The sequence below is a fragment of the Penicillium cinerascens genome (assembly GCF_028974065.1).
Source record: "Penicillium cinerascens strain IBT 15544 chromosome Unknown contig_5_segment0_segment0, whole genome shotgun sequence".
NCBI classification, from domain to species: domain Eukaryota; kingdom Fungi; phylum Ascomycota; class Eurotiomycetes; order Eurotiales; family Aspergillaceae; genus Penicillium; species Penicillium cinerascens.
Genome location: NW_026695294.1, coordinates 2,630,725 through 2,656,402, shown reverse-complemented (window position 1 = coordinate 2,656,402; position 25,678 = coordinate 2,630,725). Strand labels below are relative to the sequence as shown.

The window sequence follows — 25,678 nt, the reverse complement described above, 5'->3', positions numbered from 1 at the left end:
GTCTGTCGCCTGGCCATCATCATCGTTACTTACGTGACCGTACCGTACCTCCCGTCCTCCCCGCAGTCGGGGAGCGAGCCGCACTGTTTACATGACGTGACTGCGCTTCAAAAACGGTCATCATTCTTATGCTGTTGAAGTAATAATAGATTCTATGAAGATGTCCACTGTTGCTTTTCTGTCAGCTAGACATTGAAATGGAGGTCTCGTGGTGTTGTAGGGCTAGAATTTAATATATCAGGAGCTTAGGGGGAACCTGGCCAACAAGCCGTGAACCATTGCAAAGCAAACAGGCATGTAAATGGGATGCATATATAAAACCGTCGACCATGTATAGTCTCAATTGAAAAGCTCCTATCGGCCCGATAGCAGCCAGAGGCAGCTATCTAGCCCCTTCGGTAGAAGACAATGTGCCCTATCGGCCGACTCCGATCCCCTCGGAAAACCGCGCGCGCTCCACCAGACTTCTTCACCTCTCTATATATCGAAAAGCAGGGCATATCACCTTCAGACAGTCCTTCGTCGACATAAATTGCATCGACTGACTGCAATCTCAGCTTCCAGCTCCCCGGAACTAGTACCTCGGGGCGTATTACCAGCAGAACACCTCGGTAACAGCGTCACCGTTCCCATCGGGTCAACACCAACTTCAGGCACAATGACACAGATCGGCTGGGTGAGCTATGCATCAATTCACCCAATCTTGCTAGATTCATATTTAACGTGCTCCTAGTATGGCCTCGGCTCCATGGGCCTCGCCATGGCCAACAACCTGCAGCGACACCTCGCCGCAAAAAAAGCCCTGAGCCTTTTGTACACCAACCGCACAATGTCGCGTGGTGCACCACTGAAAGCACTCGGTGGTATTGCTGAGCCAAGCTTCGACCAGCTGGTGTCTCGCAGCAACATCATTTTCACTATGGTAGGGACCCAAGGATCTTGTGTCATCCGCATTTAGCTGACATCTCTTACTAGGTTGCAAATGACTCTGTGCTGCAAAGTCTGCTCTCGTCGGCTGTTGGCTCGGGCACGTCCTTGAAGGACAAGATCTTTGTGGACTGCTCGACCGTCCACCCGCAGACGGTGAGCGCTGCAGTGGCTCAGCTGAAAGACCAGCAGGCATCTTTTGTGGCGGCGCCTGTCTTCGGTGGAAATCCCATTGCCGTGGACGGCAAGCTGGTATTCGCTATTGGAGGTCCTAAGAGCGCTACTGAGATTGTTAAGCCGCTTATTCAGGATGTTATGGGTCGTCGGGTTATTGAGTGTGGGGAGGATGCAACCAAGTCCTCTCTACTGAAGATTGCCGGGTGAGTTTGGATATAGTAAAGGCTTGATTTTCGAGGTGTGTTGCTAACTTGTGATTCAGAAATATCGTCACTGTGAACATGATGGAAGCCGTTGGCGAAGCCCAGGTCTTTGCTGAGAAGACTGGGCTTGGAACCGGTCCTATGGAGGAGCTGATTGGCGAGGCGTTTGGTCCTGTGGCTGGTGGATATTCGAAGAGGTAATGTCTTGTGAACTGGTCGGAGACACGCATATTCTTACTCCTTATAGATTGACTACTGGCGCCTATGCGCCACCTCTAGACTCGCGCCCCGGATTTGGCGTGTCCCTGGCTATCAAGGACGCCAGACACGCCATGACAATGGCCCAAGAGCAGGGTGTCCAGCTTCCTGGCCTCGAGATTGCTCGCAAGAACATGGAAGCTGCCCGTGACTATGCGGGTGAATGTCTCGACAGCAGCTCTATGTATGGAACATTGCGGCAGCAGGCTGGTCTCGAATTCTGGAACGAGAAGTCCCGGAAGCCTTAGGCTGTGATCGGTGACAATTGTTTAAGTATGATAAAGTAATATTAGATCCTTCAAGATTTCTCTTGACCTTTAAAGCCTCTAACTCAAACGTAACCAACCGATATTCAATCGGTGCATCTATCTCCACCTTGTCTAAGTCTGCGGGTTCAGAATAGTATGAACAGAGGGTTGGGAAGAAAGATTTTTATCAAAGAGCCCAGAAAATACTGGTATGGTCCAACGAAAAGTACATAATGGCTGTGAATCCAATAACACCATTCAACGCCGGGAAAGGACGCGGAGTCGAGCATCGCTATGTTGGCTCAGGTACTATTCGCGTTGTATCGACCAAATTGGGATAGCTCTCTGCGAACAACGGGCCCAGAGACCAGTTGAAAATATTCCGCATGTGCCGCTCAAATACAGGGTTAATGAGTAGCTCGTCCGAGTCGCCGGCTGACAGCAAGCAGTCGGTGGCTTCATATGGCCAGTTGACTGACAAGCCGCGTGTGAAGGGGATGAACCAATTTTCGAACGGATAGTTTTGGTAGGACGTAACAAGCCGATCACGCATCCGCGGCCAAGCTATATAGTCGATCCAGGCTGGATGCGCCTGGAGAAGTTGTGTAGGACGCGGCGTGAGCCATTCTGGAAGTCGGTCGTAGTTCTCTTGCGTAGGGTAGATCTGCCACCGCATGAGGAGGAACATGGTGTAGAGCACGGCAACTTGCTCTGGTAATGACGCGATATCAGGGAATGTGTGAAGGATGTCCGTGAACACCTTTGACACCGGGTGTGAGTTTGCACTCTTCTCGGGGTTCAATAGTGAAGAGACGCTCGGGTATGGCGGGCCCACGAGCTTCTGGCGGGGTATTCCTTGCGCCGCCTCGCGTTGCCGGTTATGAAGGAAGTCTAGCAGGATACTGTCCAGCGGACATACAGGCCCGGTATTTTTGATGGGAGTAGCAAATGCAGTTGGCGCCCGGTCAGATGGGTAGCACAATGGTTGCAAATAAAGTGGTGAAGGTGGTGTTGGATGAGAGCTGCGGAGGTTTTCAGAGCTGCTGCGACGCAGACGGTCGAGCTTGGGCACATTCTGAGAAGGGTCCAAGAGGAAGTTGAAGCCCAGTCGTTCCTCCACACCAAAGTCTAGCCCATGGGAAATGTGATGGCGCTGAGAATCCAGCACATTGCGAAATGAAGAGGCTTGGAGTCCTCCATTGTGACTGTTGCGGCGACTTCCTGGGGCGGAAGTCGATCGTATGGGCGAAGGTGTGTCAACGCTAGCAATGGATTCGGCATATAACCTGTCCGCCGCGGCCGCAGCTTGACTACCGGGTGCCAAGTGATCCGAATCGGGTAAGGGGAAATCATGGGCTGGGAGCGGGTCCGATCTCGGCACAGAGAGGAAAGCAGGTAGATCTATGGATATCAGCAGGGATTCGCACATATAGCACATTTCGCGACTTGCCAGTTGGCTCCGGCCTTGCAAGTAAAGGTTGTATAATGTCCATTGCCGCTTTGAGTCCCTGGCGTAGGTCTCTATTCTCCGACCGAATGCGCTCATTGTGCTGGATAGCAGCCTGTAGGTCGAGGAAGGGCTTCTGCGACGAGAGGTCACGAACCTGCTGCTCCAGAGCTTCGATATGTCCCTTAGTTCGCTCACGGATTGCGCGCTGCGCCTGGCGATCATTGGCACGCTTCTTCGCCAATTGATCCGGGGTGAGGTTGGCGACACCTCGTGATGACGAGCTGTTCAGCTTGCGCTTCCGTCCGGCGGTCATGGAGGCCCCATTATTGTCGATGGTGTCCGTGACGACCGAATCCGGGCCGGGGGATGTTGAGCGCGAAGGAGCTGGCGAGTCTTCGTGTTTCGGGGTGTAGGTAGGATGTGAGCGGGCTTCGATCATCGAGTCGAGGGCCGGCGAGGGTGCCGCATAATCGGACGAGTCGAGCGGAGGGTTGGCCATGGCCTCACGCACGCGCTATGGATTGATGAAAGCCATACAGAGATGAATGGTAAGGACAAGGGGGCTCCGCAGCTGGGCCTGTCAGATCAATTTATCAGAATTGGCGTTGGGGTGGGTCGACGGGGACGGTGTGGAGAGTCTCCTATGCGGAGAGCCCGTCTGGCATTCCCGAACCTTGCGAAACAAACCACAGTCAAGTGAGAGATTTGCCCTGGATTAACGATGACACTCCGCAATTTACTCAGACACTGATTCTATCGATGCGGCCATCACACGGGGTCATGGGATCGTGATCTATAAGACGTAGACTCGCCAACTCCACTCCAAAACGGTATCGCAACTCCATTGTTCCCGAGTATACTTGTATTTTATGAATGTGATGTAGCAATTGTGCAGGCGCGTTTATTACGCAAAATAAAAGACCGAGCATTTTCGCACAGGGGAGATGATCATGTACAGGTCAGGGTCAAGAATATGCAAAAAAAAAAAAAGAAGATGGTCGTGTCGATCGTACAATGTATGGACAGGCCACAGACTCCAGAAAGATGAAAAACACAAAAACGAGAGAAGATGACGTTATTGAATCATATGGCCCATCTTCGAGATCTGTCAAATCAACGTTGTTAGCACTGTCCATCGAGGCACATGAGTTTGCAGAACCAACCTTTGTCTGTAAGTAGCCTTCGATCTCGGAGCTCTTGATACCCCGTTCACCGCCGGTCCGCCAGGCTAGAGGAATCATAGGAACTCTCTCCTTCACCACCACTTCTCGGTTTGGCCCTTCAATTGCCCGTACTTTATCGGGGTTATTTGTGAGTAGGCGAATGCCCTCCGGATTACTGTCCGCTCCACAATCCAGATCCACCAACATGGCCGTGGCCAAACCATAGCTTCGGGCATCTGCCGGATGTCGCAGCAAGAGATTGGCCTCGACGGTATCCGATCCAAGATCCTGCAAATTATATGCCTTCAACTTCTCACCGAGGCCAATTCCTCGGCCCTCCTGTCGTAGATAGATAATTACACCACCCGCAGAGTGGGATCGTAGAGACTGCAGCTCCGGTGGTGCATCGGACGACAAATTCTCCACGGGGAAGGACATCAACCGCGCCGCTTCATCCAGCTGCTCACCGCAGTCGCACCGGGCCGACCACACCGTCTCTCCTGTATAACACTCGGAGTGAATGCGCACCAGCGGCGGCTCGACATGGCGCGGCGATGAATTAGACCCCGTTTTCTCGTCATCATACCAGCTGCTGACGCGACCCGGGTGCAACTTCCCCACGTACGCGCCTCGGATCATTCGGTCCATCTCGGTCTCCCCCGGGTGCACGCGGTCGAGACTGCGACTGCGAATGTTGTTTCCGAACACGATAGCCAAGTGCTCTTTATTATCCAAGTCATTGTGGTAGAGGTGCAGGAACATCTCGGCGCCGTTGGAGGTTGGAATCCGTGCCCGCACGATACATTCTACCCGCGGAAGCTCCTCCAGCAACTTCGGCGCCTTTGTGTGTTCTTCCTGGTGCTGGATCGCGGCAGCTTGACGCTGATGAAGGGCCTCTGTGGGGTTGGTGGCGAGGTCCAATGAACCGCCGGGAGTTACGGGCGGGGTGAACGCAGGTGACAGGAATGAGTCCGGCAACGCGGGAGTCTGCTCACCCGTTGCAATCCCACTTCCCTGGCTGGCATTGTCTGATAGAGCCTCGGTTTGGCTGGCAGGAGGAGAGTGCGGGGCGAGTTTCGGGGAGGCATGCGCGGGGAGATCCGCCATTGCGACGGTTGGGGACGCGGAGCGTGGGTGGGAGGAGCCCTCACCTTATCTGCTTCAGTGCACCGTATCAAGAATCTTGAGGAGGAAAGGGAATTTGTGACAATTCAAAAAGAATTCACGGCCGAGAAAGCCATGGCGTCAATCAATCTTCCTCGGCTCGGGGGAGTCGGGGCTGAGTCATCGCGGCGTCAGTGCTTACTCTAGCAGCTTCCATCGCTTATGGAAATCCCGATAAGCGCGATATTAGATTCACATGTGTACAGATGTACGGAAGTAAACGATAGTCAAGCAGTTCATAAAAAAGCCATTTTATTGCTTATCTGCAAGAAGGGATGGCCAGGGCAAGCACCTATCCTGTAGCCACGGGTCCCTTAAAACTCCAAGTAGCGCCTCGCTAAGGGTATATCAATCATATCAGATCATGGGAACGTCGCCGTACAGCCCGATCTACTTGTTTGGAATGTCCAAGACGTAGCGGCGGTCAACTTCCATCTCCTTATCATCCTCCTCACCCTCGAACCTGAGACGATAAGCTTCCTTCTTCGCTCCCATCACCTCCGCACGATAGAAGGTGGTGGTGTCGGGGTACCTGGCAAGAACTTGTTTGCCGACTGGAAACGCAGACATCGAGGAGCCCATCTGCGGGATAGGAATGAGAGACGCAGCCGTAGTCTTGTAAACAGCGCCTTCTTCGCCATTCTCATTCGGTTCGGGGTCTTGGACCTCGTACCACCTGCGACCATGCTGTCAGTCCCAAAAACAAATTCCAAGTGCAGAGGACCGTACCTTTTCTTATGTCCGTCGCCAGATATGTTCTTGATGATACACTGAATGCCCTCTCCTTCCACGCCCTGCTTGTTCTTGTTGTGTTTGAAGACGACCTGTGCCCCGACCTGAAGAATCCCACTGCGCTCAGCCACAGTTCCCTTGGTACCCTCGGTTCCTTCTTCGATCTTGACCGCCACAGCCTCTCCGCGGCTCTCGCGTGCTTGTGTGCTTGACACACTCGCGCTGCGCGGAACCCCGCCCTTGGAGCGGCTGGACTTGTCGGCACCTGAAGCACTTGGAGAATCGGCAGCAGAGCTATCCATATCGGACCTTTTCTTGCGAGACTTGGAGAGAGCATTTGAGCGACCGCCGGGGGCCTCGGCTTCGGACGCTTTGCGGAGTGCGGTGAGGAGTTCGAGGTTCTTGATCACGTCGCAAGGCTCGTCCTGCATGATTGACCGCTCCTCTTCGCTGAGCTTCTGGCTTTGGCGCAGCCATGTATCGAGCTGATCATGGTCTGCCATGGTAGGTTCTTTCGAGTATCAATTCTTAGCTACTTTTGGACTTGGAGGCTCTCGAGGAATACAGTGCGGGGGAGGTAATTGACGGGTGAATCGAGCTGGTACATCAACTGGAAGGGAGCACTTACTGCCATCACGGGTGATCCTATCTACCAGAGTTTTGATCTGCACGGAGAGGGATGCCTGCTGGTCAAACTTCTCTTTGGACTTGCGGATATCCTGGCATATGCGAGTCCACAGCTCCATCTCCTCGTTGTTTCCGAGTCCGTTGTCGCGAGGCCGAGGGCGATTGCGAGACATATTGTCGGACCTAGCAGGATAGCGAGATATGAAAAGCACCGAGTGCAATCGGCCGTGATTGGCAACGCGATCGTAGACGTGAAGCCGGGGGAAGTCGAGGTCCCGTCACATCGACCCGGGGATAAGCCAAGGCGGTCGGGTTAAACGCGCGCCTAATTCTTGGCGAGGGAATGCTTGTGTCTACAGTGCGCCTCATAGTAGCATTTAGGCCTCTATAATTACATTGTGATGCCAGACAGACATTGTCATAGTGTTCACATCGATTCTGGAGCCCGTTCTTCCTAATGCGGGCTATGCACGACACATGTCGCGGGTACATCGCAATTTACGGCCGCTTGCGGTAGCATTTCCACCTTGGGCACGGCATACACGGGGTTTGTAAATAGTACACTCGGCATAAATGAGAGAGCAAACCCCACATCAGACCGATTGACCGTGCGGAATCCTTGTTTCATCTGCGGACCCTTGCAATAGCCTTCACCGAGAGTCTTGGCGTTCTGCGTAATAGGAAATCACTGAGTGCCCCTCACTTTCCCCAGGAACAAACTCTTCAAAGATGCAGGTTCCATTGCTTCGTCTGCAATGCGGTAGGTTTTCGTCTTTTGTATGTTGTACTCATAGCTAATCCATTTCTGCAGGCGTTAACAGCTACGATTGGGGTAAGCTTGAATCCGTCATGTTGAACGCCCCGCACTGAACCCCATCATAGGCAAAGTCGGCCAGGAGTCGGCTGCGGCCCGATATGCCGCCACTACAGCCCCGGCGGATTTCTCGATCGAGGCCGAGAAGCCTTATGCAGAGGTAAGTTGGGATATGAAGCTTCAGAGGGACCCGTTGGCTTATCGATGCCCCAGCTATGGATGGGTACCCATCCTAACCTGCCCTCCAAAGACGTCGAGACTCAGCGCACCCTGCTCGATCTCGTTCAGGACAACCAGGCTTTGATGTCCACAGAGATCAGTGAGCGCTATGGGGGCCGTCTTCCCTTTCTGTTCAAGGTGCTGTCCATCCGCAAAGCGCTCAGTATCCAGGCCCATCCCAACAAGAAGCTGGCGGAACAGCTTCATGCGCGTGATCCTAGAAACTATCCCGGTATGTCCAGATTCAGGAGGTCCAGTTTGGTTGGAATTTGAGCTTACGACGTGTTCTTCTATCGCAGATGACAACCACAAGCCTGAGATGACCATTGCTGTGACGCCTTTTGAAGGACTGTGCGGCTTCCGTCCCTTGGCTGAGATCGCCCACTTTCTCCAGGCACTCGAACCCCTCCGCAAGCTCGTCGGACTCCAGGCCGCGGGCGAGTTCGAACAGATTGTGAAGGGTAACGAGGATTCGGAGGACGAGGCTGTCGTGCAGCGCAACAAGGATGCGCTGCGCTCGGTATTCACTGTCCTGATGGAGTCCTCTCCTGCGGACGTGGAAAGCGCCTGCAAGGACCTGGTTGCCCTGGCGGAGAACTTGCCGGAGAGCTTCGGTACCCTGCCCGGCGAGGTTGAGACTAACCCTACCAACCCGGCCGAGCTGGCTGCAATTATCAAGCGTCTCGATGGGCAGTTCCCCAACGACGTTGGCTCATTCGTTTTCTTCTTCCTCAACTTCATCAAGCTCGAACCTGGTGAGGCCATGTTCCTTAAGGCTGACGATATCCACGCCTACGTGTCTGGGGATATCATCGAGTGCATGGCCTCCTCGGACAACGTCGTGCGAGCTGGCTTCACCCCGAAGTTCAAGGATGTCCCCACCCTGACCAAGATGCTGACTTACTCGTACGCCCCCATTGAAGAGCAGAAGCTGCGGCCTGTGGACTACCCGTATGTCATCTTGAACGCGACGGCGTACTCAAGCGCCTCCTCAGCTATGCTCTACGATCCCCCAATTGAGGAGTTCAGCGTCGTCAAGACCGATCTGAACCGGATAGGCGCCAAGGCGACCTTCGACCCGCTCGCCGGTCCTAGCATCTTGATTTGCACCCGCGGCAAGGGCAAGATCACCGTTGGCAACAAGACTGAGGAAGTGCGCGAGGGATACGTCTTCTTCATTGGTGCTACGGCCGAGTGTATCATCGAGAATACCGGCAGTGGAGAGGGAGAGGACGATGTCTTCACGACGTACAAGGCGTTCTGTGAGCTGACCGGTAAGGAGGACATGGTCAATGGACACTAGGCCATCACTTCTAATTTTGGTCTACTAGGCCGTGTCGGTGTTAGTGCCAATCTATGATGCCCGTCAAAAATATGCCGCATACGAAATTGAATGTATTATGACGGGTGGTATGAATGGTAGCTGCTTGAATGGTTAATTCGGCCACCACCAACGTGGTCTTGGCTGTCGCTTTACTATATAGATCTGTAGCAACATAAACCCTCCCACCAAAGCCCCAAGAGTACTCATATTGTTATTGTTACTAGGGAACCAGAGCCCAGGGTCCTGCATAGCGTCAAACGGGAACGGCAAGTGTGGGTCCCCACAAGAGGAACCGAGGTTAAGACACGGATCGGGCGATCGAAGAAGCGGGGAAATCCCATTCATGCCTGGAGGACCCCGACAGCGTACCTGCAGCGACTTTTCTTACATTTTGATTTTACTCGATTCTCATACTGGTATATTGAATCACAATGGCCTCCAAGAACGTCAACGTGCCCGAACTGGGCTTCTGGGAGAAGGCAGATCTACCTTTCGCTCAGCTGAGTATTGGGGCCAATGCCCTCATGGCGACACTTACGGGCGTCTTTCGAGGCCAGGCCAGCCCCAAGAAATTTAGCCATCATGTTACTGCTGCCGCTATCCGCCGGCTCTGTGATCGCACATCTGATCGCCAGAAGCAGTAAGTCCCTCCAATGGCCCAGGCAATGAATCTGGAGAAAGCCCATGGACATGGACTTGGACTTGGAGAAGGCGAAGGACGAAGGACGAAGGACAAAGCTTACGGTTTCATTTCATTGCTAGATATATGTATCCGATGACGACCGATGTTTATACTTCGGTAATGGAGAAGCGCGGCCTTCAGCCAGAGATCGTGTCTCTCCCCCACGATACGGAAGGCTTCTGGCTAGGAAACAAGAACGCAAAGAACGTCGTCATCTACTATCACGGTACGTTCAGTCACGACCAACATCGAGCTTCCCCCGTGTAACGCCAGCTACACAAATCACCTCTATCCTGCCGCAAACCTAATCTCTAACCCATGTCGTACAGGCGGCGGCTTCGCGATGGCAGCCGTGCCCCCACATTTCGAGTTCTGGCTCGACCTGCTAGAGGTAGTCAACGACACCAGCCACGACATCGCCGTCTTCTTCCCTCGCTACACACTCACTCCCCATGGGACATATCCGACACAGCTGCGCCAAGCCATCGGCGCGCTGCGATACATCCTCAACGAGACAGGCCGATCGCCCAGCGACGTGGTCGTGGGAGGCGACTCCGCCGGTGGCAATCTGGCCATGGCGACACTGCTGCATCTATCGCACCCGCATCCAGAAATCGAGCCTATCTCGCTGACGGAGCCTCTGGCGGGCGTGTTTGGCTTTTCGCCGTGGGTCAACTTCAACGGGGACTGGCCTTCCATGAAGGAGAATGAGTGGAAGGATATTATTACCCCCGGAGTACTGAAGACTTGGTCCACTGCTTATGTTGCAGGTGCAGAAGGTGATAACTGGAATGAGCCGGACAGGGCGCCTGTGGAGTGGTGGAAGGATGCGAAGACGGAGTGCATTTTGATCTTGGCTGGTAGTGATGAAATCTTGCTTTCGCCGATTGAAAATTTTGCGAAGAAGATCAAGGTATGTTGTATCCTGTGTACTCGGATTGCGGCGTGTTGATCGCTGACCTTCGTTCTAGTCTGTCTTCCCGAACACCACCTTCGTCGTTGGCTATGATGAGTCACACGATGCGCACTTGTACGTTGAGGCCGGATCAAAGGATGGAACTCAAACGGGCAGGGAACTGCGCCGGTGGATCGCTTCTCGTTTATAAGTTATTGTTTTTATGATGAGTGGTGTCTCTTTATCCTAATGACGGGAGGTGGTGCTAGCTCGATATAATTACGGGACGCGTCCGAAGCTAATCTATGTATATGGATTGAAAGGAGTTTTAAGCCATCTACAATGCGTAAAGGCCAGATTTGCTGACCCTAGAGATGGAGGTAGTAAAAACTAGGAATCAGATGAAAACAATGAAAGTCCTATATAGATTAATGCGGGCTAAAACGAGAAGGAACGTTTCTGTAGTGGTGAAATTTGGTAGGGTATTTTGGTCAAAGTTGGCCGAACCTTATCCGTAACAGGTCCCTTGGATTAGTGGTCATATCGTTCGGTTTTGACTCTAAATTAGATCATTCCGAAAGGTCGCCGGTTCAATCCCGGCAGGGACCTTCTTATTTTTTATATTTTTTTTTTCACCTTAATATTTATTCCCTATCTACTTGATTTAGGTATTTTTAAGATTACTTTTTGCTTTATCACAGCCACGGTTAGTACCAGAGCTACCCAGGTGGAGTTCACCCTGGTTGCGTAGGTCTTGTGCGATTATTACGAAAACTTGAGAAGTACCTCCAGAGATATATTTATCCATTAAAAATTGGCCAGTGCTTCTATTATACAGGAAGCGCGGCCGTACCACATTGGCTATAGACATTGTAAAATTCGAGACACTGTGTCCTTGCCCTACTCAGTTTGTTCGTGTTTTTCGACGATGGGTCTAAACCCAACCCTGGACAAGACATCGTCCAGAAGTTCGCCGGCGTTGACAGGCAACTCCTTTGCCCTCCAAGCAATATATCCATCTGGACGAATGAGAGCAGCTCCAGTTCCAGAAATGCCAAAGCCTTGCTTGAACTCCCCCTGTTGAACAAGCTGCACATCACGTCCAATCTGAAGGGATGCGAGCGCAATAGGCGACTGCTTATTCACCTGAGAGACAACATCGCTCCATTCACTGCTCTCCGAGACCAAGGTCCATTTTCCTTGACCGATAAGGTCAAGAATTGGAACCTTTTCTCCTTCTTTAATGGTCCAGAAATGTGGCAAATGAGTACCTGGCTGGCCATTCCATTCATCAGGTTTCATGGCCCTCGGCAGACTCTCATCGGCTCCGTCAACTCCCTTAGATAGATAAATCTGACCAAACTCCATGGCGTCGTCGTCAATCTTCTCACCGGCTGGAGTAGCCGTGTCTAAATGTATTTTATAATCAGCGCGCGCAAAGATCTGGTCATGGCGAAGTAAAGCCACTGGGCGTCTCTCAGTATCGTATGTATCCAGAAGATCAGATGATGAATGTCCAGAGAGAACAGCAGCAAGCTTCCATGCCAGATTGTGCACATCGTGAATTCCAGTGTTTGCACCGTATCCACCGCGATTAGGAGGCAGGGTATGCGCCGCATCGCCAGCAAGAAACACCCGTCCAGAGCGGAAGGTGTCCGCCACAAGAGCAGTTAGTTCCCAGTTGCCAGTCGTGACGATCTCGACTGGGAAGTCCGATCTTCCCACAGCTTGATAGATTGCAGCACGTAGAGCCGGCTCGTCGCGCTCAATACCATCTTTGAACATGAGGGCCCAGCGTCCGTCGGTATAGGAAGCAAGGAAGGCTTTGAGATCAGGCTGGTCGATGTCGAATTGAACAAATCCCTTTGTCCATTGGGCGAGATCTGCGTGGAAAAGGACACTGTGGAGATTCTGCATAAACCCGCGGCCTTGTCGAGGGATTTGAAGTAGCTCGCGAACGGTACTGCGATTGCCGTCGGCGGCGATGAGGTAAGAGCCTCGGATAGTTTGGTGCTGGCCCTTTGAATCTTCCACTGTCACGGTGACTCCCTCATCATCTTGTTCTATGTTGATAAGTTTCTGCTGACGGCGAATTTCCGCGCCGCGCTCGAGCGCCAATGATTCGAGAATCGGCTCCAGTTTATCCTGCGGGATGGCGGACCCTCGAGCGAAAGAATACTCTTTCTTAGGAGAACCAAGCTTCGTGGGCTGCTCCTTTGGCTTTTCTGGCTTAGGCTTCCTCTCTGTGTCGGACCAAGAGGAACTGTCGAGCCATTTGCCCGTGATGCTTTCGACGTGGGCTCGCTCAAGTTTAAAGTCTTCTGGTGCTGGGTCTTCATTTTCGATGCCGAGGGAGTGGTAAATCTCCATGGTTCGCGTAGTGAATCCGATTGCTCGAGGATGCTTAGAGATGCCTGAGTGCTTCTCGAGGACAATGGTTGGCACCTGGTGTGAAGCTAGGCATAAGGCTGCGGAAAGCCCGACCAGGCTGGCACCGGCCACAATGACGGGTCGTTGGATGTCGGAAGGCATATTTAGACTCTTGGCTTAAAGGCAAGGTAAATGTGTTTGTTGAGTGTGTTAAATCAAGCGCCCATAGCAAGACTTATATAGAGATTGTTCTGCTGGTTCGGCGCCGAGATATTTACTGCCCTCTCGCGGGGCTCGGAGCCGAATATCAATCTCGGCACCGAATCACTCAACCGACGGGCCTCTGCGCACTACTACCGAAGATAGGTTTGAATTACACCACAATTGCCAGGTAGGGCTGTTGAAGATATGATCTTCGCAATATTCAGCAATATCGATTAACGTATCGACAACTCAAAAACCCGTCGATAACTAGTCATCCGCGGGAGTGCCTGGCGGTTATAGAGCTGAGCTAGTGGCTGTTTTCTAAGCTAAATTTACCGAATTTAAGAAGGTATATTTACAGAAAGTTAGCTAAGCATCTTTTATAGCTATTCTAGTGCTCGCAGTATTTATAGGGTGCGTAGGATTCATAGCGCCTACAGCACCCGCAGAACCAACACACTCGCCGGGCCTACAGCACTTATTAAGCGCTCTTACGGACTCAAATTAGACATAAAACCGTCAGAAATAGAGCCTATTAGGGTCGACCGTGATGCCAGAAATACGAAATGGTTCACACGTAACATGTATTTATGACTAGGCGCAGTGATTTTTTAACCCATAATAGCCCAGCTAACGCTCAGCTACAATAGGATTGCAATAAGTGGTCTTTCATAGGATAAGCCGATAACTTCCAATTTACTTCTTAAACAGGTTCATCACACCATATATGAGAAATTGTTTTCGGCAATTGCACTAAGTAGGGGTCGTGTCAACTCATAACAAGCAGGATATCAAGCACCCTGGTTCCAAATAACAGGCTTCGCAAGCAGAAAGCAACAAATTCTAGATCGCTCTTTCGTTCCTCTACGATGACACCTTGGGCGAGTACTTGGCCGCCGCGGTGTCGAAGAACTCGCTCTTCTCCTGGATATCGGCGAGGAGAGCGTGCGAAGGTTGGGCATGTTGCAGTCGGCTACAAAATAAATATCAGCATTTATAGTCAAATGTCAAGGACAGAGGGCACGTACGATTCCAGGTCTGCGGTCTGCTTGCCTGCCAACACGTTCAACACGATGGAATTGGCGATCAACTCTGCGTCCTCGGGGTATTTCTCCAATGCAGCGGTCAAGGCAGCTTCGGCTTCTGGTACGCGGCCCAGATGGAGTTCTGCGACGGCCTGGCCGACGATGGACAGCGGGGCGGTGGTGCTGGGGGCGGAGGCGAGTTCTTCGTAGACGTAGAAGGCGGATTGGTACTTCTCACCACCCTGCGCAAGGAACATATTGTCAGTATATCTGTGGGAAATGCCTGTGGACTCATGTAGGGGCGCATACAACTCTCAAGCCAACCCACGACTCGGCCAGGTTGACTAGCAGCGAGTCCTGGGCCCAACGCTTGGCAGCCTGGACCTCTTTCAAGGCAAGGTCGGTGCGGTTTTGTTGGAGGTGGATTTGGACAATCAAGGCGACACTAGATATCGTTAGAAATATGCGCAGTTTGCACTGTGTTGCGAATCTGCAACGGGGGTAGTCTCACGCTTCAAGGCTACCCTGATGCTTCGACAGCAGCGCGAGGGCCTCCTCGCTGTGGTCCTGCGCCTGTAGCACTGTGCCACAGACAAACTGCACAGTAAAATTATCCGGGTAGTTCTCGGCAAGATCCTGAGCGAGCCGCAGGGCGGCGTCGGTCTTGCCCGCAGCCTGCTGGGCCAGCGCTTTGATGGCGGCGAGATCGGGGGTGTCCTCCTCGCTGGAGACGGCAGCCAAGACCTCGTTGGCTTGCCCTTGGGCAATCTGAGCGCGCAGCTTGAACACGCGGGCGGGGAGCTGGTTCTCGGGGGAGAGAGCGGCGGTGTCGAAGTCGATCACGAACTGGTATTGACCGGAGTGGAAGGCATTGTGGATGTTGAGGAGCTCTGGGAGAAAGATGAGTTGGGGAAGATACAGACTCGGAACTTGATATAAGCTTACCGCCCTCTGCTGAGAAAGGATCCATCTTGTAGTCAATTGGGAGGGTTGGAGAGAGGGGGTGGGAGTGTTGACGTTCCTGGCAATTGTTCAAGCTGGCGTTTCGGCGCACGGGTCACGGGCAGATCGGCCGACCGCCTTTTGTATACTTCGGCTTTACAGCTATGAGCGCAGTGCGAACTGATCACTGAGCAATTCAACATTAGAAGTGCTCTGGGAGAACTTCAATTGGTAGATGATTGAACAGGATCCGTATACATATCTTACCCCTCCAAAGAGGGATCATTAGGTGCAAAAAAGGATAATAAGCCCTCCGCTAGTCAGGGCTTGTCAGCCCGCCCAAGATCTTTCTTATATTTTTCTCCGATAGTACAGATGTGTTTATATATCCTCCAGGGCTCCTCTATATGAGATCGCGAATTGAGTAACAGTACTAGAGTTTTCCTTTTGCAAACCGTTACCCAGGATAACGGCCAAGGACTCCAGCCGAAAAGTGCATCGAAGTAGTCTCGGGCTGTCCGGTCGAGCAGTGGATCAATGTGCCTTCAAAATATGGATTTGTCATTCATTTTGCAGCTAGACTAAACTTAAATAACCGAAAGATCAATATCTAGGCAGGCGCTTGTGTTAGGGCAAGGGGACTAGGTAAGAAGACGTTGGGATTTAATCGAACGCCCTGATGACTTTGGAACGCAGGTCAAACCTTGCCAGATGGCCTTAGTCAACTTTTAGATGTTGGGGTTCTCATGCCGGCGCCTAAAATGGCGGCGGGCATAGTCAACTCTTCGACCGTGGGTGAGTCCGAATGGGAGCCCTCATCAGGGAAAGTACGGATTGCCCGCTTCCAGTAATTAACCCGGGCTTTGATACAGGCCTAGTAGATTTGGAGCGTTCATACTATATCTCCCCTCGTTCGAATGTCCTCTCCTTTCTTGTTCATCCTGATTTTCTCTCACCTCCATCCACACTTATCCAAACTACATTTTCCATTGTCACAACCTTATACCAAACCTGCATAACTTTTGAAGGCTTCATACATCATCTTCATATTCTATACCCCCATCTTACCTCAAAAATTTCCAAAGTCCTATACAGCAAGGTCCATCATGTCGTCAGCATACCGTCCTTCTTCGTGGCTGGTCGCATTTTCCAAAAACAAGGAATATTGCGACCCGCGCTCATTTGAAGTCCACCGGACCGTCGACAACGCGTTTCCCATTCAGCCAAATCATAACGCCCCGGGCGCCGTCTCCGAGTGGAATCGGGCAACAGCAAAGTCTATGTCAATAACGGGCTTTGACCCGCTGCCCTCCGACCCAGTCGACGATTCAGACAGCAAAACAACCAGAGAGCGATTTTACGAGCGATGTCCGTCCTCCGACCAGGAGTTCGAACCTCTTCAATTGGAGGCCATTCCCCCACTGCCCGTAAAGTGCCCGGACAATTCTCTGTTCAGCCTGCGGACTCAAATCCAACAGAACTCCGTTCTTTATTACGACATACCCTCGCTCGCCCAAGAGCAGTCTCAAACACGCTCGAGTATCTCAAGCGACTCGACTACTCAAGAGACGCAATATTGCAATTTTGGCAAGTTTCAGGACACTTCATTCCCGGCGCACGTTGGAAATGGGCTTTCTTCCCAAGTTGGTCCGGTCGCCGACTCGTTCGATGCGTCCTCGGACGGTACCCTCGTGGAAAAGACGGGGGTGGGGAAATTCATTGCGAAGGTTGTGAAGAAGACTGCAGGTGCCAAAAAATTGTGTTTAAGGGCACGGAGCAGGCAGCATGATCAAAGCGCTCTGTAATCCTTAGGGCAGATTGATTGAATATTGTGTTGTGCTTTCAAGATAGATACCCAGGTTTTCATGTACTGTTTATGATATTTCTGTTATGAAGCAAGGCTTGTATTACTTGAGTGAATTTTCATGGTGTTTAAATCGTCTTCAATGAGTCAAAAGACTATTTTCTGTTCAGGTTCAGTCCGTAATTGGACAAAGTAGTCGTAATACAGACCAGATGCCCAAGGCCATTATTCTCAAGTCTAGTAAGAAGAGCAAGTACATGGGTATCAATTTTGAATAGAAGATAAGAAAAAACGGATGCTCCCTCAACCCTGCCATCTAAAGCGACCTTCCTTCAAAGTCTTCACCACTCCCAGAGGCATAAACTCTCGATTGACAGCGGCCAGGCTGCCATACGTACGTACCATTTCGTCATGATACATTTCTGCCACCCAGCGCCAGTAAGGGGTCATCGTGGCCCAATTTGCTGAAATCGGGCCATCTCTCGGCTTCCTGCCGGCCCTCTTCAAGCCAGCTTGGTTCTTTATGAAGCTTGCAGTGGCTGAGACATTTTTCTCCTCTGGAACCTCCTTCAGCATGTTGTATGCCGCGTGGAGGTTGGAGCTGTACGTCTCAGGGTACTGGGTGTACTCTTCCAGAGACCAGAAAGGGATAGGCTTACCGTCATATCCAAACATGGTGGTGGTGGAATCCGAGCCGCGCTTTTCAAATTTCTCCTTGGCTGACTGGTACATCACCTCATCCTGCAAGGCTGCTTTCTGGAGACGTCCTTGAGGGGTATGCTTGATGTTCTCACGCATGGCAAGCAGTCGAACGAATGGGTTCAGGAGCCCCAGTCCACCCAGCTCAACGGGGTAGTAGAAGAAACCCTCCGGCAGGTCATGGATGTCGAACCGCTCCGCAATCACATTCCGCAAGTAGTTGGTAACACCTCCTTTGAATTGCTTGGAATTGGCGAACAAAGTCTTTTCGATGCGACTGAGTGTGGAGATAGCCATGTCGATGTGATCTCTTCCGAAGCACATGGCGGGTTTTGCGAAGTTGTTGGTGAAAAAGCGCCCGAAGTAACCGTTCCATGCCATTACCCAGGCAAATACACTCTTGCAGGATGAGAGCTGTCGGCCAAGCTCTTCAATGTGCTTATCCACTTGCGCCTGGTCAATGACGAATTTGCCCTGCTCGGCATCCAGAACCAAGAATCCCCAGCGGATGTCACCAGTAGGAAGGATTGAAGACTGTTCGGCATTGGCTTTGCCCATAAGTGCTGATCCGGTCTTTTCCACGTTGAACTGAAGGCCCATTGTCTTCGCAAATTCAGCCATCCCTAGCCAAGCCTTCTCACAAGTTTCCTTCGCGCCCCAGAACCAGAAGTCATCGTGGAGCCGATACAGAATCCCCCCGTCGGTGCCTTGGTTGACCGCGTAGTCCATGCAGAAAAGAACCGACTCCCCGAAGCAGTCCGAGAGAGTATGACTCATGGGAACGCCACGTTGGCGGACTTGGATGTGAGCAGCTTGGCCGTCTTGAACAAATTTGAGAGGGGCTTCCAGAAAGACCTTGAAAAAGGTGAGCCACATCTCTGGGACACCAAAGTATTCCATCACCGTGAGTATTGTCGCGTGAGGTAGTCCCGGACCGAACCACTCATAGTCAGACCGTATAGCAGTGAATTCACCCCGTAGATTCTTGTGGATGAGGGACTCGGTGATCAGGCTGTGAAGGAGGGAATGTTTTATGCCAAGGGCGTTCTTTGACTGAGAGTCATCATCATAGTTTTTAGCCCCTTCGTCAGTTGATTCAGGCAACTGGCTCATGAAGTAATGTTGGAGGTAAGTCTTCTCTCGCATCTCATTGATCCCCTGGTACCCGTCCACGGAATAGAAGGTTTTACCGAGGAAATACTTGCGTCTTTCCTTGTACTCGTCAGGGACATCGTCGTGTATAGGGCTCCATGCGTACGAACGCAAGAAGCTGGTGAATACCTCTCGCAGCTTAACAGCCCACTTGGATCCAAGGTACTGTAGAAGCAGACTGTCGAGAAGATCCTCGTCCATGAACACCCGGTATTTTCCATTCAGCTGTCGGCGCATCTCAACGGGAATACCTTCGCCTCCCCAGCCCCACCTATCGAGAGATGCCAGGCGCATGTTAAGCACGTCAGCAACCTCCTGTGTGACCTCCTTGTTCCGCATGAACTCCTTGAGAATCGTGGCCTTGTCGTTGCTGAGAAGATCAGTCTTCATCAACGCCTTTGAGACCCATTTGAGCTCATCGACATCCAGCCACTGGCCCTGAGAGGCTAAGTTGTTTGCAAATTTCTGGATGTTCTCACGAAGCTCTTTGAGGGCCTGTTGAGACAGCTTTGTCTTGGTAAACAGGTCGTCGAGGTAAGTCCGAATAGAGTTTTTGTCAATGTGGGTGGCAGCTGTGAAGACCAAAGACTCCCACTTCGCTCGCTGCTCATGCATCTCTGCTCGGCCCACATTCTCGAAGCTGGTGTCGGATTTGGTGGATTTGGCTTCATCGGCCTGGTCAACAGTGGATGATGTGGTATGTTCGTCCAGCTGTGTCAACCACTCGGTGACCATCTTGCTGTAGAAAGAACCATGTTCGTGCTTTAGTTCCAGGTAGCGCAGCTCTTTTTCAAGACGCGCGATCCACTCACGAAGGGTAGCCTCCGTAATAGAGGCGTCGTATCTACCCTGCAGAAGGAAGCGGCGAATGTTGGTGTGATCTGCTGGCTGCAGTTGGCCCATGCCGGGCGACCTCATCTCCAGGTTAGAGTCATCGTCGGATGAGTCAACATCTAGGTCCAAATCGTCTTTGTCCAGCGCATCCTTGGGAAACCCCTCCAAGCGAGAAAGACCATCTAAAAGAGTGCGGACTCGGGTGTGTAGGTCAGAAGCGGCGTTGGCATCCGCCAGAATTTCATCTTTGCGTTTGTCGAACAAGGCCCTCTGCTTGGATAGCTCATTGATTTTGGTGGAAGTGATGGATTTGAGAGTCTGAGGAAGAGCCCCGGTGGTCGACATGATTTATTTGGTAGGATTAAGAGGAGGCTCAAGTTTCCCTAGGATGATGATGATGATGAGAGAATGTCAAAGGATGAACGGTGCTGGTGGGTTGAAGGTTCGGCTCTGAGGGCTTTATATACTGCGAGAGTCAGTTACAAATAAACCTTAAAGAGTCGCCTCACATATGACTCAGGAGTATTGAAGGAATCAGGACGCCCACGACACCAGCGGGCAACAAATTGATGCTAGTTTGAATGTTGGTGTGAACGTTGACTGGTGAAGGTGTCATGCCCCACCGTCGGAAACCCAAAAGGGAAGTTGCGCAACAGAGCCTCACCTCACCGTATCCAAGCCCCAAAAAATGCGAAAATAGGAAGTCTCTCAGGAATCAAATGATGCTCACCAATACTAAAAAATAACGATTTTGATAGATGGTAGTCAAAAGGTAAAAGAAAAGGCTCATATTCACCTTCAAACCCAAGGTGCGATATGTTTCCAATGCAACTTCTCATGCCTCGCCATACAAGAGATTAACCCCACTCGCATAGAACCTTAGGAACAACTTCCATGGGAGCCGCGATATTATAGCACTCTTGCTCACTCTGGTCACTATACTCGGAGCACTGCACATCCTCAGAGAAATTGGGACAACTAAGCGTTCCTGGACCGTCATCAGATCCCGAGGAAGAGCAGTCACTTATGTCGTTGATGTCGAAGTCAAAATCGTCATCAGGCGGATACGGGACCTCCTCCAGGGAGATTTTACCCGATGCTTTAAACTCATTGGATGTCCCGTCGCACCAATCTGGCTCGTCACCGGCGTTACCGTCAAAGACGCTCCAGTTGTTGTTGTATCCATCCACAACGTATGCGATGATTATTTGCGCTGTGAGGGTTGGTATCTCCGTGGTTGTGGGTGTGGATTGCTCTGTTGTGGTGGGCGTCTCGGTGGTAGTGGTTGTTTCGGGAGTTGACGTCGTTGTTGGTGACGGAGTGGAAGACGGAGTGGTGGTTGACGACGGTGTCGAGGTTAGCGTCGATGATGGTATCGGAGTCGAGGACGGGCTCAAGCTGATGGAAGACAGGTTCGACGAAGAGCTCTATAGAGCAGTTGGACTGGATGAGGTGCTGGAAGAAATTGCAGAGCTGAAACCGGTGCTTGCAAATGCCGAAGAAAGAGGAATCTGACCACCAGGAGTGACACTGGCTGGGCAGTCCCGCTTTTGATTGCCAGACTGAGCAACCTTCTGATCATCGTATGCGATCCAGTATTTCTGGTACACATACATGGGCTTGTCTTCAACCCAGAAGCGCTCCATGACCTGCTGTACAGAACAACTGCCCGATGATTGGCGCGACTGAACGGGGTCATACTGGAAGAGAACCTTGCCCTGAGGTTGGAATCCATGGGCCCCCGGGGTGCGCGAGTAGGTCACCGGAATGGGTGCCTGGACACCTAAAAGATTCTTCAGCTTTTCCACGATTTGGTCGAATCTTTCCTGACTTCCAATGCCCCAGTCACCCTGACTGAACCCAGGAACTTCCCAGAAATGAGCCATGTAGACGGGGCCTTCTCGGACTTTACGATGACTGATGTGCATCCATAGAGACCCTGTACAGCTATATTGTATGGTTGGCTCTTCAGTTCGCGGTACAGAGCTGTGGGAACTGATCCGTCGCTGGATCCAAGATGGACCCACTCGGCCCAGATATACTGATCGACTAGGAACGCACCAGTGTCGCCATTGTAAGGCGGATCATTCGGGCTTGTCAACGTGCGGTTGGACAAGTCGACCGTTTCTGGTTTTGCTGCAGAAGACGCAGTGGGTGTCAAAAGCGATGCGCAGGACGAAAATCAGGTGGCCACAAATTACCCTCCTGAGCTGCTACTTGGCATCGTGGTCCTAGTACTCCAACTGGTTGATGTAGATCCCTTTGAGCTGCAGCCTCTTTGGGTGGAACATGTAGCGCTGCAGCTTGTAGCAGCGGCACGACCAACAAGATTGGATTGAGGAGCGGCAATTGTCAGACAAACAACAGCATAGTTCGTGATAGTCTGCGTCTCTGAGGATGACGTTGCTGTGGTAGTCGTGAACGCAGACACATCACACCCAGTAACCGTCCTGGTGGAGGCTGCCGCTTGTCGCTTGCGTCCAGGTCCCGAAGCGATGAAACACTCAACATAAATATCTTCAGTAGTGGTTGAAGAGGATCATGAAGATGACGATGAAGAACTTGAAGAGGAAGAATTCGAAGAGGATTGGTTGTCATCCGAGCCGTCGGTCAAATCGGTGATTTCAGACACCGTATCCTGAATGTCATCAATGTTGGAAAAGCTATCACCCATGCCTTTCAAAGCTCGATATTCAGATTCGGACGCCTACGCCGCCCAGAAGCCGCCCAGAAGCCGCCCAAGTAGTCGATCAAGCATATTTGATCCTAAAACACCAAAAACCCGTGGCTGAAACGCTTCGACAGGCTTCGACAATTAAAAGTCTACTACGTCAGGGCTTGTATAGTCCCAGAAGCCCTACTGAATAGGCGCTCGACCAACTTACAAAAGCGTACTGATATACTATGAATAGCGCTATTATCTTGGCACAAGAAAATAGTGATTTACGCGCAGCGAACGAGGAAAAAAGACAAAGGTGCTCTCGTCCTAATAGGTATATACCTACGATAGTAGGCCTATCAGTTCAGGAAGCCCAGGATCTTAGCAAGCCCCTAAGCCTCCTAAATAGCCTACGGCACCGTCTCTAGCAGCACCCACGTATCCTATTCAGCAGGCGATAGCACCAGCGCGACGGCGTCAATACTCCTGTTCTATATGTGGTGAGATAGGGCACAAGTCCCCTAGATGCCCAGTTAGGTAGAATAATTAATATAAAGGCGTTTTGGCTGAAAAAAATAGGTGTAAACCAAGAAGTAGCTGGTTGGGTGGCCCACTCGGTAGTGGGATGCTAAGCCATCTCTAAAAAGCAATCATAATCCTTGGGAGACCCACCGTGGGTCCTGTGGTAGGGAAAGCTTTCAATGGAGGCGGGGACGAACGGAGTACTGTATGTATTCCTATTCATCTGCAGCGAATAATCGTAGCTAACTCTAAATGACGATCAGAAAACCATGATGTAATCAGTTTAGATAGATCCTGCAAAACATCCGCTGCTGCCGCTGAAGTATTCCAGAATGTGCATAGGTGTAAATTGCGATGTAACAGTCCTCCGAGGAATACGTCATCACCATTATAACGAACAGTCGTCCCATGGAGTACGTCATTACTGTTGTGACGTACAGTAATAACCGGGAAGATATAAGACCTCCTAGTCTCTACTGAAAACTTGCATTTGTGTTAGTCGGGCTTGCATCATCAGACACCATACATTTCAAAGATTGTATTGTGAAGACACGATTGAACATAATCTAGCTGCACAACATGAGCGGAATTACCGACGAGGCAGCCATTGAGGGCCACGACCTCATTCATGACGCTGAGCTCGAAGAAGAGAGAGTAAGCTACACCTTAATCTCGTCTGTTCAAGCGAACCAACAGGAATTTAAACAATTAAACAGTTACATGAAAATGATAATGACCACCAAAAGGCGCAGCAATCGAAGGCGGACCTAGGTGCCGGGGAAAAGAATTTAGCTGATGGCACTAATACTGGTGGCCATCGTACATCGGCGTTGGACAAAGTAAGGGAGGCACTGAATTTGAACAACTGATTGGGAGGATCCTGGTGTAGCGATGTGTTGGTAATTCGACTGTATTTTCAATGAACATTTTTGTCGAATTTATTCGTTGACCATCTAATTTTAACGTAAAACGGTCGTGCTCACTAAGGTGGAAACAGACAATTATATTAGCACTTAGACATGGATAACAAGTGGCTCGTAGTGTTATTAGTTCATGATGACTCGCCTGCTCATCCGAGTACCTCGTTCGGAAATAATAGCCCGTGGCCGGGGGACGAAAAGATTAAACCGAGAAGCTGAAAAGGCTGAGAAAGTCAAGCACGTATACATAGATTACTACCTAGCACCGCTGACGACCATCCAATTGCCCCCACTAAGCCCCTCAGCGCCAGTCTGCATACAGTGATCCAACAAGGAACACAGTGGGTATCTGCGATAGAGACAAGGCCTGAAGTCAATGACTTACTGAGCGTGGAAGGTGGAGTTCCAGTCTGGGCACTAGAGATCTTTGGCAGAGAGGTGCTGCTTGAGGTGCCGGGGGTTGATCCAGGTCCAGAAAAGGATGAATGAGAGGCACTACTTGCCGGAGGAGTGATCGGAGAACTTGGAGAGTTACTTGGCCCAGATGGGGTCAGCGAAAGGCTCGAAAAAGTTGATGACGAGCGAGTGTGACTGACAGACATCGAAGAGCTGCTCTTAGGTACTGGAATAGAAGGCCCAGGAGCAGTAGATCGTGGCGAAACACTCGACATGGGTGACTCCGAAGGGATTACCGGGGTCGATGTTGGTGATGATACACCTGAACTGGATGACGGCGAGCTATCATGTCTGCTGCTGGACGAAATCATCGAGGAGTTGCTTGACCCTCTGTAGATTCCGTGCCTTGCTATTATTTTGTGCAATCCACCAGAAGCCTCGGCTTGGTGTGGGATAGCGAAAGCCACCAGCCATAATGATAGCAGAGCAAGCCATGGTACTTGCTTCGTAAAGACTAGCCTCGTTTTAAGGTAAAAACGAGTGCACAGGTGGAATTGAGAACTAAAATGAACGGACCTAAACGAAGGTGTTGAAGAACGTTTTATTAGGACGCCTCCCTAGAATGTCTTAAGGAGTGACTTAATAGATGTAACGAGTTGTGTCCTTGCAGTAGCAATTGAATTGAAACTCTTTCAGCTTCTAGAGTAGATTAAATATCACTTTCCGTCCCGTTGGGCAGCTTGGCGAAGGAGCTGTGTAGTCAAGGATCCTGTCATACATGTTGACGATCCTCATCTTTCTTTCACACTGAATCGTCGAATGTAGTAAATTTGAGCATTCGCAGGAATCACCTACGGGTGGATCCTCGTATATCCAGGCACATCCAACCTCAATGCGACAACGATCAACAGGTCAATTGCCACCGGCGCGGCAGCATCAACCTAAAACGGGACCTTTGATGGGCACCACACAGTTCTGCGGTGCCTTTTCTGCAGATGTAAGCATATGCGTAAGCCAACAACATGCTAGACCAATAAGGGTGCACGTTTGAGGAAAGTAACTCTGGCCCCCAAGCACCAGCGCGCACCAGTGGCTTGCAAGGTGGAGCTATCCCCGGCCTCGTGCACGCCACCCGGACGATCAACTCGGAACCATATTTAATTTCCTCGCTGAACTCGCTGTTGTCGACATTTCCCCTGTCCCAAGGCTGCTTCCTCTGTCAGATAATTGCCTTATCAGATCATGTCACAATCCGATGCTGAGCACGC

At 51.3% G+C, this 25,678-nt stretch overlaps 12 protein-coding genes across 12 annotated transcripts; 6 read left to right on the top strand and 6 right to left on the bottom strand.

The window, feature by feature from the left end:
* Positions 1 to 445: 445 nt before the first annotated feature.
* On the top strand, positions 446 to 1,824 carry N7498_005468 (NAD(P)-dependent oxidoreductase). The gene is made up of 5 exons (XM_058452530.1): positions 446 to 676; positions 734 to 922; positions 976 to 1,307; positions 1,367 to 1,504; positions 1,555 to 1,824. The coding sequence occupies exons 1-5, from the start codon at positions 659 to 661 to the stop codon at positions 1,811 to 1,813; spliced, it is 936 nt and encodes a 311-aa protein (XP_058309068.1). The 5' UTR covers positions 446 to 658; the 3' UTR covers positions 1,814 to 1,824.
* Positions 1,825 to 2,105: 281 nt separating this feature from the next.
* N7498_005467 (bZIP transcription factor) lies at positions 2,106 to 3,762 on the bottom strand (the record flags this gene model as incomplete). Its single annotated transcript, XM_058452529.1, has 2 exons — positions 2,106 to 3,123; positions 3,347 to 3,762. The coding sequence occupies 2 exons, from the start codon at positions 3,760 to 3,762 to the stop codon at positions 2,106 to 2,108; spliced, it is 1,434 nt and encodes a 477-aa protein (XP_058309067.1).
* A 576-nt stretch (positions 3,763 to 4,338) lies between these two features.
* N7498_005466 (GTP cyclohydrolase II) lies at positions 4,339 to 5,533 on the bottom strand (the record flags this gene model as incomplete). Its single annotated transcript, XM_058452528.1, has 2 exons — positions 4,339 to 4,368; positions 4,427 to 5,533. The coding sequence occupies 2 exons, from the start codon at positions 5,531 to 5,533 to the stop codon at positions 4,339 to 4,341; spliced, it is 1,137 nt and encodes a 378-aa protein (XP_058309066.1).
* A 447-nt stretch (positions 5,534 to 5,980) lies between these two features.
* On the bottom strand, positions 5,981 to 7,122 carry N7498_005465 (SAGA-associated factor 29 family protein; the record flags this gene model as incomplete). The annotated part of the gene is made up of 3 exons (XM_058452527.1): positions 5,981 to 6,266; positions 6,320 to 6,833; positions 6,951 to 7,122. 3 exons carry the CDS (start codon positions 7,120 to 7,122, stop codon positions 5,981 to 5,983), a joined length of 972 nt encoding a protein of 323 aa, XP_058309065.1.
* Positions 7,123 to 7,678: 556 nt separating this feature from the next.
* On the top strand, positions 7,679 to 9,285 carry pmi1 (mannose-6-phosphate isomerase pmi1; the record flags this gene model as incomplete). The annotated part of the gene is made up of 5 exons (XM_058452526.1): positions 7,679 to 7,709; positions 7,761 to 7,781; positions 7,832 to 7,923; positions 7,977 to 8,214; positions 8,282 to 9,285. 5 exons carry the CDS (start codon positions 7,679 to 7,681, stop codon positions 9,283 to 9,285), a joined length of 1,386 nt encoding a protein of 461 aa, XP_058309064.1.
* Positions 9,286 to 9,737: 452 nt separating this feature from the next.
* N7498_005463 (putative 6-hexanolactone hydrolase) lies at positions 9,738 to 11,094 on the top strand (the record flags this gene model as incomplete). The annotated part of the gene is made up of 4 exons (XM_058452525.1): positions 9,738 to 9,946; positions 10,069 to 10,214; positions 10,318 to 10,901; positions 10,960 to 11,094. The coding sequence occupies 4 exons, from the start codon at positions 9,738 to 9,740 to the stop codon at positions 11,092 to 11,094; spliced, it is 1,074 nt and encodes a 357-aa protein (XP_058309063.1).
* A 689-nt stretch (positions 11,095 to 11,783) lies between these two features.
* Positions 11,784 to 13,415, bottom strand: N7498_005462 (uncharacterized protein; the record flags this gene model as incomplete). Its single annotated transcript, XM_058452524.1, has 1 exon — positions 11,784 to 13,415. The coding sequence occupies one exon, from the start codon at positions 13,413 to 13,415 to the stop codon at positions 11,784 to 11,786; it is 1,632 nt and encodes a 543-aa protein (XP_058309062.1).
* Positions 13,416 to 14,321: 906 nt separating this feature from the next.
* On the bottom strand, positions 14,322 to 15,452 carry N7498_005461 (putative Coatomer subunit epsilon; the record flags this gene model as incomplete). The annotated part of the gene is made up of 5 exons (XM_058452523.1): positions 14,322 to 14,430; positions 14,486 to 14,724; positions 14,792 to 14,927; positions 14,994 to 15,372; positions 15,428 to 15,452. The coding sequence occupies 5 exons, from the start codon at positions 15,450 to 15,452 to the stop codon at positions 14,322 to 14,324; spliced, it is 888 nt and encodes a 295-aa protein (XP_058309061.1).
* Positions 15,453 to 16,530: 1,078 nt separating this feature from the next.
* N7498_005460 (uncharacterized protein) lies at positions 16,531 to 17,229 on the top strand (the record flags this gene model as incomplete). Its single annotated transcript, XM_058452522.1, has 1 exon — positions 16,531 to 17,229. The coding sequence occupies one exon, from the start codon at positions 16,531 to 16,533 to the stop codon at positions 17,227 to 17,229; it is 699 nt and encodes a 232-aa protein (XP_058309060.1).
* A 302-nt stretch (positions 17,230 to 17,531) lies between these two features.
* N7498_005459 (uncharacterized protein) lies at positions 17,532 to 20,258 on the bottom strand (the record flags this gene model as incomplete). Its single annotated transcript, XM_058452521.1, has 1 exon — positions 17,532 to 20,258. The coding sequence occupies one exon, from the start codon at positions 20,256 to 20,258 to the stop codon at positions 17,532 to 17,534; it is 2,727 nt and encodes a 908-aa protein (XP_058309059.1).
* A 681-nt stretch (positions 20,259 to 20,939) lies between these two features.
* N7498_005458 (uncharacterized protein) lies at positions 20,940 to 21,428 on the top strand (the record flags this gene model as incomplete). The annotated part of the gene is made up of 1 exon (XM_058452520.1): positions 20,940 to 21,428. The coding sequence occupies one exon, from the start codon at positions 20,940 to 20,942 to the stop codon at positions 21,426 to 21,428; it is 489 nt and encodes a 162-aa protein (XP_058309058.1).
* Positions 21,429 to 23,673: 2,245 nt separating this feature from the next.
* Positions 23,674 to 23,963, top strand: N7498_005457 (uncharacterized protein; the record flags this gene model as incomplete). The annotated part of the gene is made up of 2 exons (XM_058452519.1): positions 23,674 to 23,748; positions 23,811 to 23,963. 2 exons carry the CDS (start codon positions 23,674 to 23,676, stop codon positions 23,961 to 23,963), a joined length of 228 nt encoding a protein of 75 aa, XP_058309057.1.
* Positions 23,964 to 25,678: the final 1,715 nt, after the last annotated feature.